Below are 16,465 nucleotides of genomic sequence, written 5' to 3'. Positions count from 1 at the left end.
AATCAGTCTTTGGTGAAAAAAGATGTATATCATTTATTGATGAGCAAGAAGAAAGCTTGTCTCAAATTAGGACTTCTATCTTCACTAGACATGAGTTTGATTGATTAGTTAGGTATTCTTGAAAAGATAATTTGAGGTTTACCCTCATTTGCAATGCTGTCGAAATTTCACAGCACTTTAGACAGTCAGATATAAAACACTCTTTCTTGTTTTAGCTCGAGCAGAAAGCTTAACAATAAATTGGTGAACACCGCCACCTCGTGACTAATGTAATAAACTGCATACCGGCGTAAGGTTTCCGGTGTTATGGCGACCAGCAGCAGCTACGACGCTGTTTCAGTGAAGACTATGAGAAGCGGCTCCTTCAGGTATATAACTTCAATTTACATATTTTTTGCAACAACCCTGCTGTTAAACTTTTGTTATGTATGCATTCTCGGGTGAATATAGAGACGTGGGTGAAATGTTTGCGTCAGTCGGAGACAGTTAATTGAACGATGCCACCGAGCTAAATAAAATACACTGTGATATTGATGGTGTAATATGATAATAAAACGAATTACAGCCATGGTTGTTCGTCCTGTTTAAATGCAGGTCTCGCTGTGTGACCCCGGGGCAAAATGCGGTGAAATATATTATATTTGAACGTTTAATTGACCTTCATTCGCGTAAAAGTTTCGAGTCGAACTCGTGCGCATGCAGCTGCAACGTGCACAGCAATTAAGAGTTCAACTGTTTAATTGTCTGACTCTCCCGTCACTTCAAAGCGAACGTTTTCTACCGATAAAGTGTGCTTTGTGTCGTTGTTTCATTCCACACTTCAGCAAACACAAGTTTGTGATACATTCAATTCAGAGGAGTGGAACTGTAAGTCTGTCCAAAACATTCCCAAGGCCAAGGCTGACGGCTGTGGAATCAAAGCCCACATGTATTCAGCAGCAGCTGCAGCGCAATTGGCTGCTCACATGGTTAAATGTGCTCAATCGCCACGACTGATTTCAGTAATTTGATTATTAGCACGTGTCTAACTTAAAACTTAAAACATATCTTCAATCATATAAGGTACTTAAAGTTTCAATCTGCGATTTTCATCATCCCGGTTGGCTGTATGCCTATGTAGAACACTATTCGAACACATTTAGGATCATAATAGCCTACCTACTAAGCGTCCTAATTTTACATCAGTGGTTCTCAGGGCCCCACTCTGAGAACCACTGCTCTTCATAATATTGAAACACAGGGCTAGTGTGTGTGTGTGTGTGTGTGTGTGTGTGTGTGTGGGGGGGGGGGGGGGTGGCAAAACATGCCTGGGTGGGTCTAGGAGGTTTCCAATGCACTCATGCTGAGTCACATGAAGTAGAGATGTACAATTTAGGCATTTGGCAGACGCTCCTCCAGAGTGATTTACAGTAAGCAAGAACAACACATGGCAATACATCAAATACATATAAATAGTCATGAAGGATCACATAAGTAAGCTAAGAACCTAACATCCGTCTAACAGTAGAATAGCTGTACAATGAAACTATGTATATACACTATAGAGCAGCAGTTCCCAAACCTTTTTGACCATGCACCCCCTGTTACCTCCCGACCTAGCTGACGCCCCCCCCACATGGAAATATAAATTGCATAAGCTATATACAGTAAACATATTTTTCCTATACATATACGAACCTGAATATGGCATATATATGCAGCATAGGCTATATTCTGCTTGTACTTGCCCTAATATTGGCATAATATATTAATACCGGTATATTTAAAATAAAACCATAGCACCACCATTAGCCTTTTCATGTCACGCTGCGCACCCCCTAGAAGGTGCTCGCGCACCACAAGGAGTGCACGCACCACAGTTTGGGAACCACTGTGTATAGTGCTATGTTATTGTCTACATGCTATCTAATTTAGAAACGTTTAGCCTATGCATACGCCTGTAAGGTTGTCGAGGCTAGTGCAACTGCTACGGCACATGATGTACCAATACAATCTTTTTCTTCCCGATACCGATTCAAACAACTTGCATATCTCGGTCGATACCGAGTACAGATCCGATACCAGTGTGTAATTTAAAAATGATCTAAAGGACAGTGGCTCTCACCTCTCAAATTGTGATCCAGGGACTCTTTGGGTTCCTTGAGGGGGTTCCAAATGGAACCTTACAGGTTTGTATCTCCAAGAGCTAGGGGGGTCCTTGAAATGAAAAGAACCATTGATCTAGGAATAAATAGTAAATTAATCATGTAATAGCAACAGTAAAGTACAGTTCAATACAAGGTCTGCTAAAAGGATTTTGAACCCAAGAAAGCATATTGCCTTGTTTACATTGGGGTCCTTAATACTCAATTCACCAAAGTGCAACATCAACTGAAGCATTCAAAAGACAAAGTAATACAGTGTGGCAGCTGCATGAGTAGCACTCACATTGCACTGTCAGCCTGATTTCTTTCTAGGAGTAAAGCTAGTTTGCAAATATAACTGAGTTCCCCGGTTAAAATGAATATATCTCTGTGGTATGCATGCATTGATTGATCTTGGCCACATACACACTTTGCCTTGGTCACATCTCTCTGCCGACAAACACTTTTTGATGTCTGGTTTCCCCTATCTCATTCTCAAACAATGTGTCTCTCAAACAATGGTAGGAAAAAGGTCGCTAATATTTCCTGCAACAGGACCTCTCCTATATGGTGCTCAGATCCGCCCGGGGCATTGGTTCCCACACACGCTGACTGACTAGCCTGCACCCACATGCTTGTGAATTGTGGCATTCAGCTCTCAAGTCAACACGAAATTACAGAGCGCAAGACTGACTCCCTCTCTGTTCCTCTGTCCTTACACACAGGGTGCTGTGAAGCGAGAGGTGCTGCTGGTTATCTCACATGCTTGTGCGCAGCCCTGACTATGCTGCTGCTGGTAGCACTGGGCATAGTCTGTTCTTCCACTGTGGTTGCCGCCAAGGACACTGAGGAGACTGACCACAAACCACCAGCAGCACCGCTGCTCAACTACAGCAGTCTGTCCCTGCCACCAGAGCATACACCCTGCTTCCTCCGCAACAACAAGAGAGTGGCCAAGCTATGCCGCCAGGACCCACTCTGCCCTTTTAAAGTAAGATATGCACTGTTGAGTCTTGGTCCCCCCCTCCCCTTTTCATGGTTGTCAGTGTAGTGTAATTATCCAGCAATTGTTACTTTGGGGGTTTGCTGTTCCTTAGAGCTGGTGTTATAATCACATAAATGTAGTCAACATGCTTGGGTAGGAATTTGTTTCAAAGGTCAAAGGTTGTTTTAAAGGACCACTTCACCACTTTACTAAAGTAAAGGAAATATAGGCTTGTAGCAGCCATTAAAGTCATTAAACGTTTGTCCTGGGAAAACTTGATGCTTCACAGAATAGGAATTGATGAAAAGAAGATGGGTGCGGCAATGATGGATGGAGGATCATCTTATGTCGGCTGTTGTACATTTTATGGTTTTAACTTGGAGCACTACAATAAAGTTTAAATCTCTTGGAAGAATAGACAAACATCTGTTTCAGACTTTCAAACAACTGGCTCAGACTCAAAACACCAGTTGGATGTGGCTTGCCTTGCTGCATCACAGATCATCTGTGAAGCACATCATAGCTTAATAATTAGTAATTACATTTACTTTAATTAAATGTTTAAATTACTAATTAAATTTGTCAATTTAAAGAAATTGACAAATTGCAATTACTGACTAGTATACTTTGTTGTCTAGTATACTTTTTCCCAAATCGCTTTGCCAAAATATAGTAGGGGAAACATGCTGTGGAACCGAGGTCAAAGGTTGTGTTAAGTCTATTGAGTGCTCAGGCCTCGATGGCGCAGTAGGCAGCGCGTCAGTCTCATAATCTGAAGGTCGTGAGTTCGAGCCTCACTCGGGGCAGAGTTTTTACTTATTAGGACCACTTCACCACTTTTCAACCTATCTTCATATAATAGGTCCTCACTAATAATCATGAACAAATGGCGCAATTTTGTTCTACTCTGTCTGTGTCTCATAGGAGGACTGTGGGCAAAGTTGCAATGCGAAAATGGATGCGAAAGTGGTGAAGTGGTCCTTTAAGTCTATTGAGTGCTCAGGCCTCGATGGCGCAGTAGGCAGCGCGTCAGTCTCATAATCTGAAGGTCGTGAGTTCGAGCCTCACTCGGGGCAGGTTTTTTACTTATAAATGTATGTCAACATGCTTGGGTAGGAATTTGTTTCAAAGGTCAAAGGTTGTTTTAAAGGACCACTTCACCACTTTTCAACCTATCTTCATATAATAGGTCCTCACTAATAATCATGAAAAAATGGCGCAATTTTGTTCTACTCTGTCTGTGTCTCATAGGAGGACTGTGGGCAAAGTTGCAATGCGAAAATGGATGCGAAAGTGGTGAAGTGGTCCTTTAAGTCTATTGAGTGCTTAGGCCTCGATGGCGCAGTAGGCAGCGCGTCAGTCTCATAATCTGAAGGTCGTGAGTTCGAGCCTCACTCGGGGCAGAGTTTTTACTTATAAATGTATGTCAACATGCTTGGGTAGGAATTTGTTTCAAAGGCCAAAGGTTGTGTTAAAGGACCACTTTTCAACCTATCTTCATATAATTGGTCCTCACTAATAATCATGAAAAAATTGCGCAATTTTGTTCTACTCTGTCTGTGTCTCATAGGAGGGCTGTGGGCAAAGTTGCAATGCGAAAATGGAAGCCATCGTTCTCACGATAATGAAAATCTAAACATTTCTGTAAAAAAATCTTGTTTAAAAAATAATCTGCCTAATGATGATATCACTGGAAGACGGTTTCTAAACTGCCCACAGCCCTCCTATGAGACACAGACTGAGTAGGAATTTTATTTTATCATGATTATTAGTGGATATGAAGATAGGTTGAAAAGTGGTGAAGTGGTCCTTTAAGTCTATTCAGTGCTCAGGCCTCGATGGCGCAGTAGGCAGCGCGTCAGTCTCATAATCTGAAGGTCGTGAGTTCAAGCCTCACTCGGGGCAGAGTTTTTACTTATAAATGTATGTCGACATGCTTGGTGAAAAGGTTTTACAACTTTGAAAGCTGTAGGAAGTGTACTTGTAGTCTCATGTTATTAAAGTTGTGAATTCAAGCCTCATGGTAAGGCTGCACAATTATGGTTAATATGATAATCATTAGTACGTTGCTTACAGGGCTCCAGACTAACTTTTTTCACCAACGTCCCGGAACCGTCCCAAAATACAATTTGAACGTCCCGAAGTAAATGTATACAGTCCCGGGGAAAAAAAGTAAAAAAAAAAGCACCACTGAAATTGTGAAATTAATAACTGTATTCCTATTGTAATAGAAATACAATTAAGCCAAACAAATAATGTACTGCATGTATTGAATACATGCAGTACATTATTTGTTTGGCTTCATGTTTCTTCTGTAGATACACTGATTTAGTCAAAATGCTCCCAGATGAAAAATAGGGCTTGGTTAAAAATGTTAATCAAATTAATCAGAGGCTTTGTAATTAATTATTCTAAATAAATCACATTTTAATCGCATATCAATATTTGACCTGAGAACAGTGATATTTATTTTCAAATGGATTTTGTTATTTTGGTGTACCAGTGAATCAATGAATAGTGACTACAGTAGCTTATAAAACGTTGGTGTATGCTACTTGTATTGATCAAGACCAACGGATAACGTGCAGCAATGGTCTATGAATACTCAAATGTCTATTACATGGGTGGCATGAGAAAACAAATAAAAACAACTTTATTAGGGGGAATACTAAGACGAAGGAATACAATCAATAAAAACTGTGGAATGAGAGCGTTTTGGGGTGTGCATTCCACAGCAATTCCAACAATCTGAGCATTAGAAAACATCTGTTGCTTCAGAGGATATATACCAACACATTATTTAATGTCGATGCCAGCTAGCAAGCCTAGCATGGAAGCTAACGTTAAACGTTGGTGTAGTGTAGCCCTAGCCTGGTTAATAAACCAGACCGAATCAGCCGTTGGCAAAAAGAATTGCCTACCGGCGGATTTCGGTCTGGAGAGGCTCAATTTTACGCCCATTTCCTACACACGAGAATGTGGGCGCCCAATAGGGACACGGTATGCAATATGGGCGGGCTTTGGTACAGTGACGTTCAATGCTTGAGACCTTTGACTGACAGTAGCTCTGACCAATTGCGTCAAAGAGAAAATGTTTCCCTGGAAATGAAATCCAAGCTGAACCTCCCCAGACTAATATCCCGCGGATCCGTGCGATATTAGTCTGGTTTATTAACCAGGCTAGTGTAGCCCCATGTCCCCATGTGACCTTTCTGTGGCACACAACCATGGTTTTATCCACGCTTCCAACCGATAGTTTTTAAATGTAAATGTCCCATCCACGGGGCAAAGGCAATACAGTATAATTCCTATTATTCCTTTGGGTGAATGGTAGTGTGTGCGTTGTTGTCGTCAACTGTCTGACTGACGGCACTGCAAAAACTCTTTGCAGCGCTGCTGGTCTCATGCTGCTCATCGCTGCACGTGAAATGCGCATTTTCAGTGCAAAAACTCCTCTCGTCCCGAAACCGTTTTACAGTCCCTGGGACGTCGGGACGCCGTTAATCACGAGCCCTGGTTGCTTAATGATACAATTATTAACTACTATAAAACCTATACTTGTACGTTGTACATCAAATAGAGAAAATAGCTGATCTACAAGCTCACAACATGTTGCATTGCGATGCATTGTGAGCTTGAAGATTGCCTATTTCTTTACAAATGTTTTCCTATTTTCTTTTGCTGAATTATTCGCCTGTTATAACCAAGCGCCACAGTTCCGCTCTTCAGAATTAAGTCAATAGGAACAAGTGCAACAAGACATATCACACTGCAGGGACAACGCTATAACCGTCTTGACCATTTGGTGTGGTTAGGGCTTTTATCTCAATTTCTGCTAAGCAGCAAGCTAATATATGCTTAGTTGTTTTCGATTTATATTAGGATAAGTTTGCACGACTGTAAAGACAAAACAGAAGTGGGGAGGAGGCTTCACTTCCTCTTTATCCCTTACTCATGATCAGAGCTTCCGTGCTCCAGACTGTATGACGGAAGCATTTGAAAATTGCGAGTCTGGCAATGCGAGACTACATTATGATTGACCAGACAAGTGTACGGGGGTTCGACTGAGTGAAGTACCATCCCTCGCTCCACTTCCCACCCAATAGCATTCATTTCCGGGTCTGTAGAAACCAGCGTCACAGTCCCCTTAGGCCAGGGGTCTTCACTTCAACAGCGTGACCCCCTAGATGGGTCCTCAGAGTTACTACAGGGGGGGGGGGTCTCAAAATCTTCATGCATTATTCTGAAGGGAGCATTAGCCGAAAATAGCAGATCTACAAACTCACAACACGTTGCACTAGCAATGCGACATGTTGTGTCTATGAAGCTATCGATGAATTCTATGAAAACATTTAATCTGTAACGCAATTATATACAATATGTAGTGGGGGTCCCTGCTTCATCTCTCTATGAATCTAACATGGTTACAATGGACTTTGAAGTTACAATGGGTTTGTATAGTCTGATACAATGAATATCAAAAATCTAAATACTGAATCAAGCAACTTTAAAAAACTCCACTCCAGGGTGTTCACGAAAGCCTGAGTAAACAATGAAATTAGTAAATTACCCAATTTAGTTTTTAAAGTGAATTTTCCCTTCAATGCCCACAAACTCAATACTGTACGTTTGATGGAAATTGCGTCCCAGATTAGAAGACTTCATAATATTCACTGACTGCTAGATCTAGGCCAGGTTTTTACTGTTTTTCTTTTTTTTGTCATACCTAGCCAGCTCGAAAAACACCCTAAACTATGTCTGATAATATTGTCTCACTGTCTCTCCCTCCCTCTCTGTCTCTTTCTGTCCATAACTCTCTGCCACACACGACGCACGTACACGTCTACTCAACAGGATGCATTGCTAGATGTGTCGGCCTGTTGGGGTTATGAGAAGAACTGTGACCCAGGGGGACGTTTTGGTTACCCAGTCTGCACCAAAGCTGACGCTGGATGGTAGGATTTCATCTTCCAATGTAATCCTCCACTGCAATAGAACCTAGTCATATGTATTTTCCAATATCTAATTTAAAACATTCCTATCATTTAGATCCTACATACCGTGTGGTTTATCTGTCAGAAGAAATTAAATGAATTCACTTAATTCCTATTTTCAAATGGCCGATGTATGTGATGTATATTTATTTATTGTCTTGTCTTGAATGTATGAACCTAGCAAATCGATTTTCCCCTGTGGATAACAAAGGACATTAATCTAATACAATCACGTGTTATGAACTTGTAGATCTGCTATGAAATAGTTTTTCTTTCAAATCTGTATCTTTTTAATTTGTTGAAATTGAAATTGTCACCTACAGTATAATAACATGCTCAAAATAGGGTTTCAAAGTGGTTAACGAAATACAGTATTATTGGTTTGCCTTTAATGAGCTGTCTGACTGTTTGTTCTCCCAGGGCCCATTCTGTGGAGGCGGCGCAGGATCTGTTCTGGAAGCAGGCTGACTTTGGCTACGTGAAGGAGCGCCGCTCTGAGATGAGGACTCTCTGTAAGGCCGCCAAGCCTGTGAGTACAATCACTTCCTCAGTTCCCACAGGCATGCTGAAACAGGAAGAGCCAACAGGGAGCAGTAGTTGAATCAGCTGTTACAAGATCTGGTTTCTTTCTGGTGGCTTGTTTGTTAGTTTGTAAAATAATGTGACCACCCATGATACAGGATAAGTCATCTCGCAAATGACAGTTTTCCACCAGGGGCAAGGGAAGGCAAGATAAAGTTGTTGTCGTTGTTGTCGTTTTTTCCCCCAAACTGAGTTGATATCACATTCAAACTCTATATAAACTAAAGCATATCTGAAATAAATGTCAGAGCTGAAATCGTCATATAAATATGAAATAAATGCTTAAACATGTAGCTATGTCTAATGTTAAATGCTATTGTGTTACCAATGCTAACTACACATACAGCTTCCCTGCAGTATGCATATTTGCGGTAAAAAATTGAAATAGTGAATAGTAGTGAAAAATGAATAGTAATTCAATGACTTTGCCCCGGGCATAAATGGTCACATACTGTAGGCCTATATGATTGATTGATTGGTTGATTGATTGATTGATTGATTGATTGATTGATTGAATACTTTATTAACAAGTTGACAACAACTTAAAGCAAGTACAAAAAACAAGCAACGTTAAAAGGATAACGCAAAAAAAGCCTTGATGGCTTGTTTCCTATGTACTCAATTCATTGTCAAGACATAGAATACAATACAGATCATCATCAATACCAGGAGCAATAAAAAGGTAGTAGTTCAGCTGAGTCCTGGCCTGGGAGTGAGGTCTAGTAGTACTAGTCCAATTAGTTGGTTTTGAGAGGTCTGCAGTTTTTGTCTATGACATGTTTATTTAAGCAATAATACACGAGAGGGTGTTGTTTAACGTGATTATTGCCACGACAGTGATGCGGTCAGGAACGAGACGAAGTCGAGTTCCGCAAGCATCACTGAAGTGGCAATAATCACGTTAAACAACACCCTCGAGTGTAATATTGCTATTCTACAACAGTTACCCTTAAAACAAAGAGAATCGCTGAAAAAAATATATTTTTAATGACAGATGTAGTCACTAAGACCACAAATGTCCAAAGAAACTAGCTAGCCTAGCCACCGAATTTGCTAGCGCTCTGGGAGAACAGAGCAGCTGAGTTCTTTGTTTTGATTAGGTGGTGAACAGTGCTGGTTAAACCACCGGCTAGAAGGCTGTTTAAACCAATCGGATTGCTTCCTCTTAACGACCTGTTGTAGAATACAAGTTTGAACCCGATCAGAGCCGCATTGCATCAACTAGCAATGAACCGTTATTGCAAGTTGAATCATTTTAAAGGTGTTACAAAATCATGGTATAACATTTTTTGTTAAAGTCAAAAACGTACAGTATGTTAAATTTATTTTGTGAATCAGAAACATTTATTGCCATGACATGTAAACATATTAGGAATTTGGTTTGGTGGACAGCAGAGTGCAGTTACAACACACACAAACTGTTGTGTGCCGAAATAGCTCAGTTGGGAGAGTGTTAGACTGAAGATATAAACACACACACACACGCACACGCACACACTTTATCACTGTGTATTTGTACTGCGCACACATGTTAAAGCCTTTTGCCAATATATTCAGCATTTTTAGGGCATTTGGGAAGTGATAAGCATGCAGTGATTTATCTCTAGGTCATTGCTGACAAGGCATGTGAGACTCAGTGCCGAAATAGCTCTACCCAGCCCCTGAAAGACTGTAAGGAGCTTCATTAACTGACCATTCACGGGGCTTCGAGCTTCATTAACTGACGAATCACAGGAGGGGGCTTCATTAATCCCCCATTCACGGCGCTCCAGGCTTCATTAACTGAGCAATGACGGAAGCTGGGGAAGATCCCGGCTTCTTTAACTGGCCAATGGCATGACTTGACGCAAGTTGACGGCAGCCAACTTTCCGATTTTAGGTGTTGTGTTTTGTATGACATTTTGGCCAGGAGTTTTATACCTATCTCAGCTTTTGCCTGATAGCACACATGCTAACAGTGGGGACCACAACGTTAGCAGCATTTGATGACAAGTTACCATAGCAACATACAGTGTGCGCAGACCTAACGTGAGTTGTTTACCACAGAAACACACGATATAACATTATAAACTCATGTAACCTTGTGTGTCTAGAATTCTAGATTGCCCGTTTTTATTTGACCAAGGCAGACCATGCTAATGGTGTTAGCGTGTTAGCATCACACAGCTTACAGACTCAGTGTTGCATGATTAGAACACTTTCAAACATGACAATCCAACCTTTTTTAATGTGAGATGTTCTGGTGAGTTGGTGATCACAGAGGATTGTGTATTATATCAATAGGCTATAAATTGTGTGCTATCTCTAACAGATTGTCCATGCTAGACAAATAGCCTATAATAATCAAATCTAGAAGCTTGTAGATTGGCTATTTTCACATAGCAGATTTTGTCTATTAACATTTTTTTGTTCCACCCTGCCTGTAATAGTTCACCCAACACTGTGAGCTTGTAGATTGGTTATTTTCACATAGCTCTGATGTAGGCTATATATAATTTGTATATTTATTTTGGGGACCACTTGGAACTGACTTAAGGACCCCTGGGGGTCCCCTGACCTCAATCAATTTTTCAATGACTCATAGCCATTAATGACAGGTGCATGGGCCATTCACCTAGATAATGGCAAACTAGGCAACATTTTATGATGGGTAAAATGAGTTTGATACTGTATATAGGCCAAATGCTACAACAGTTAGAAATCAAATGAGTGATTGATGGTTTTAGACAATATGCATTGCAGATATGTTTACTGTACCTGATTTACTTATTTATCGCTCCTATGCTCTGTAGAAGATAGGGCAGATCAATTTGGTTCCATTTGTATACTCTTAGAGTTAGGATTTTATTGTATTGCGGTTCATTATTTAATTGCAACACAGGTTACTCCTCCCTATTTTAATATTTTCTGTATTGACATGAAGTACGGATGATGTCAGAGAACAAGCAGTGGTAGTTGGTACATTCTACATAGCTAGAATCAGGGTCACATCCCTGCGCTGCTGTCTGTCTACTCTAAATTCATTGTCACACTGTCCATTAAACAAAAGAACAATTTCACTAAAGCTGTTGAAAACCGTGTCCAAAGAGGCTGTGTGGCAGGTGTCAGAATAGACAACAAAGGACCTCTAGATGATCTTCCACCATGTCTTCACCTCCGCCTAGGACACTCTAGGACTAGACTAGAGGGTGATGTTAAAATGTCCAAATGTCAGGAAATTGCAGTGGCTCAAACCCTGTCCATATAAAGTTTACTTGTATTAATAATAACCTAACATGGTTCATATATTTTATATTGCAAAGTATTTTTGCACACTTTGCATGTTTGTTCAACAATGCACATTTACTTGTGTTAAACCTGAAAATAAATGTTTAAAAGAATGTTAATACACCGTTGTGTTTTGTTCCAGGGCTTAGTTATGTATTGGTTAGTAAGTAGTGATGCATGCTTTAAACTTGGGTTTTACAAAATGGGACTTAAAAAAACTGTAGCATTTATCAAACATTATGTGCTGGAAGGGCTTGTCAGTTCCTTAAAGCAGGAAGCAAGGTGTTTATGCAAAGACAGCAGATAGCGCTATAACTATATATGTGAGCATGCTGATGAATGATGACGTTCAGTAAACGCATACTTGACTCCCTGCAGTGAAAAGTAATTTGGTTGACTGTAGCAGTTACTCGAAATCACTCTGAATCCAATGCTAAACGTTTGCCATTCACTGCTGTCATAAGTCTACTCAATACCGTTTTGTTTAAAGCGGGGCTTGAACCGGTGACACTGGGACCCCGAGCTTGGATCTGTACTTCCCCTTCCTAGAAGCTAGTTTTAACATTATCGCTTGCAACAGGATTGTACATGAAGCTGAGTTAGAATTGCATCCATTCCCTTCCCTTTTCTCTCCTTTTCTCTTCTTTCTTCTCTTTTTCTTCTCCCCCCTTCTTCCCCCTCCATTTTTCTTCTTCCCCCCCCTCTTACAGTCTAATGTTCCTCAGCTTTAGCTCAGTTGGGAGAGAGTTAGACTGAAGATCTAAAGGTCCCTGGTTCGATCCCGGGTTTCGGCAGCATGGGGGGGCTTCCCTTTTAGGGGTGGGTTTTGTTCCAGTAGAGCAGCCATTTTGATCTATGAATGAGTCTGTCTGTGTCTTTCTCTCTCTCTATTGCTTGAATTTAATGGCAGATTTTACACTTGGCTGCATGCTAAAAATAGCAGATCTACAGGCTCACTGCAGCGTGTTGTGAGCTTGTATATCTGCCATTTTCTAAGCGCAACACCCGAGCACAACCAAACATAAAATGACTTAGTTCTACTTTATTTCTACTGGATCTCTTCTCCACTAGTCCCTCCCTAAGATTTTAGACCCGTTTTGGTAATACTTTAGAATAACTATCCGTTAAAACTAGTTAATAGATCATTCATAAACCGTTAGTTGATGAGTGAATGATCTATTAACTAGTTATAACGGATAGTTATTCTAAAGTGTTAACCTAGTTTTTATTTGTTGACAAAATTGCCAGTATATTTAGTCTTAGTGTTAGTCATCATAGCTTAGTTTTTTGTTTTTGTTTTTATTATTTCGTTTCCGTGAGTGAAAAAGGTATAGGCGACGAATATTTTTACGTCATAGTCTATGAAATTAACACAGTGTCAAAATAATAATAATAATAAAAGGCTTGGCGTTTATTGAAGACCATGCTTGTTTCTGCAGGGGGACTCGTCCTTGAGATGCAGCAGTCACACCAGGTTCTGTAAGGCCACCGACCTGTACCTGGATCTACGGAACACACACAGAGGTCATGAGAGGTCAGTACACACCCAATGGTGGCTGTGCTAGTTTAGAACTGAGCAATAATGTCTTTGCTGTGAAGTCGGGGTGCAGCGGTTTACGCTTTGAAACCGGACTGTTCAGTACGTCCTGCACGGTTCAATACGCCTTTAGAAAAAGAAGAAAAAAGCATCACTGCAGAGTTCCCGCGAGTGAATCCACCTGGTGTTGTTTGGAAACAGTTGATCCACAATCATCAATACACATTGGGAGCCTGTAGATCGTTGATCATTTTTCAGGCAACACCATCAGATTAATACATGATCATATTGATTAGCCTACCTGATGTTGTGCATCATCATTAAAAGTATTTTCCGTCAGAAAAAACAACAAAATACTCCATGGCTGTATATAGGAACTCTTCTTGTAAGCATTATAAGCATATCCTTAAATACTTATGCCGAGATCATTAAATGTGGATCTATAATTGTAAACTAAACTTGTGTTTACTTTTTTCTGTGGGCAGCAGTGTGCACACTGCCCCCTCCCTCCCCCTCCCTCTCCCTTTTCTTTCTCTTCTTCCAGTATATGGCGACATAAGATCATTTTTTTCCTTGAAGATAATGAAAAGGCAGAAAGTTTGTCTGGATAGGGGAAAATATTAATTATAATAATAATAAATAAAAATGAAATATATATATATATTTATTTTTTTGTACCGAAACCGAACCGAAACCGTTGGCCCCCATAACGAGGTACGAACCGATCCGTGGGCTAAGTGAACCGTTGCACCCCTACTATGAAGCTCATCTGTGTTTATGTTTCTGCAGATACAAGGAGGACTTCATTCAGAAAGGACAGATTGGTGGTTATTGCACTCTGAACAAGCGAGCACTGGCCGAAGAGGGAGAACATAAAAGCCCCTTGCAATCATGGTAAGGCAAGACACTTGCAAATAATCATTTTGAGTCCTATGTGGAGTTATGTGTGTATACATGTGTACGTACGTACGTACGTGTATGTGTGTGTATGTAGCTGGAACACCTAAAATGGCCAATGCGCGCACACACACGGGCCACGGAACACTGTTGCAGTACAGTACAGTACAGTTTGTAATAGTAATTGTTGATATATAGTGCAAAACTGATTTTTTGGCTATGAAACGTGTGCCCTGGCAGAAAAAAGGTTGGGAAACACTGGCCTACAGTACAGTACAGTACAGTACAGTACAGTACAGTACAGTACAGTACAGTACAGTACAGTACAGTACAGTACAGTACAGTACAGTACAGTACAGTACAGTACAGTACAGTACAGTACAGTACCACTCACTTCAGACGAGTCCGATTTTCTTAATACATGTACGCACGCACACAAACACAATTTGTAATAGTAAATGTTGATATACATATAGTGCAAAACAGTGTTCCCTGACCGGGAATCGAACCCGGGCCGCGGCGGTGAGAGCGCCGAATCCTAACCACTAGACCACCAGGGAGGTGTAATGAGCATGTTGTAGACGTTTGGAATGTAGGGCAGCTGTCAGGACAGAATTCCACAGCCCTCCTCTGATACACAGATCAAGTAAATCATTTCAACCATCAACTTGTGAGTAACCCCCGACCCTCCCCCGATAGAAATAGATACTGGGCTGCCTGCGGTTGTTGTTGATCATCCCCACCAGTCTAACGACCCTCGGCCATAGAAATGCTAATGATGACTTTGTTTACATGGGGACATTACCTACTCTCCTGGCACGTACTGTATAACAAAAAAAAACACTGCTTGCCTCTGTGCATTCCAGCCTGTCTTTTTTTTGGTCAAATAGGTTTTTACAGCTTATAAATTGTTGTAGATTAAACATTGTGATATAATTAAAAATTTCTTTTATAGAAAACGAAAAATGAAAAGGACAAAAAAGAGAAAGAAAACGCTCAACCCTCCCACCCATGCTGCTCAGTGCACCGCATACTATAGAATGAAATAGTAATAATAATTTGAAAAATGGAAAACATCTGAAAAGAAAATGGCGTACAGTCAACCATATCAGTGGTATCCTGTCTATTAATTGTTTCTACTCAAGTAATGGACAAGGGGCAGGCAAACCTTATCAAACTGTCTCTCCCTGTTCCTCAGGAAATACCTTATTCTCTCAAGATGAAGTCATTTCATTTAGCCAATGCTTAAATGCAGGAGCCTCCTCCTTTTTCCAGTGCGTCAAAATTAGTTTTTTTTGCTGTAATCAGACCATATGAGAAGAGTTGTTTCTGTGCTCTCGTCAACATAGGCATGTAGTCTGACAAACCCAGAATAATTAGTACAGGATCGGGGTCAATATGAATACTCAAAATATCAGAGAGTGTCTCAAATATCTTAATCCGAGGGCAAAGGGCGAAGCTGTGAAGAAGATTTGCATCTATAATTGCATTACTTTTGTCACAGTGTGAAGAAGAATTTGGAATAATGGAGTCTATGTATGACTCGAAACTGGATAAGGCAATGTCTGGAGTTGATAGAGCACGCATTCATTTCTTCAAAGCTGTCTTCCCAGAGCTCTTCTGAAATTGAAGTCCCCAGCTCATTTTCCCATGCCAGCTTAATAGCTGATGTAGTACAATTTACAATTTAGGCATTTAGCAGACGCTCTTAATCCAGAGCGACTTACATTTAAGCAAGAACAAAAGCATGGGAATACATCACATAAAAAGCATTTATCATGAAACATGCGTAAGCTAAGAAAGTCACAGTGGAATATCTATATAATGAAACTATACATACACTATACATATAAACTATACATATTTACTACTATGCTATACATATGTACTATGGCGTGCTATGACTATATACAATACAATTATAGTGCTGTCTTCATAACATGCTATAAGTCTGTATCAAATGCTATCTAAGCCAACAGAAATGCTGTAGTAGGTAGGTTTGCCACTTGAAATGATTCATAAAGATGTGACACCCTCACGTCTGGTACTATATTATTAAGAAGGAACTTATCTAGGGATG

General features: G+C 40.4%; 1 protein-coding gene across 1 annotated transcript; it reads left to right on the top strand.

Annotated features, from left to right (window-relative positions):
- Positions 1-305: 305 nt before the first annotated feature.
- Positions 306-14,386, top strand: eogt (EGF domain-specific O-linked N-acetylglucosamine (GlcNAc) transferase; the record flags this gene model as incomplete). Its single annotated transcript, XM_083770994.1, has 6 exons — positions 306-368; positions 2,849-3,114; positions 7,963-8,063; positions 8,523-8,631; positions 13,391-13,485; positions 14,278-14,386. The coding sequence occupies exons 2-6, from the start codon at positions 2,908-2,910 to the stop codon at positions 14,384-14,386; spliced, it is 621 nt and encodes a 206-aa protein (XP_083627120.1). The 5' UTR covers positions 306-368; positions 2,849-2,907.
- Between the last annotated feature and the right edge of the window lie 2,079 nt (positions 14,387-16,465).

Source organism: Protomyctophum parallelum, assembly GCF_964188405.1.
Source record: "Protomyctophum parallelum genome assembly, chromosome: 8".
In the NCBI taxonomy this organism is placed as follows: Eukaryota; Metazoa; Chordata; class Actinopteri; order Myctophiformes; family Myctophidae; genus Protomyctophum; species Protomyctophum parallelum.
This window is presented reverse-complemented; position numbering and strand designations above follow the sequence as displayed.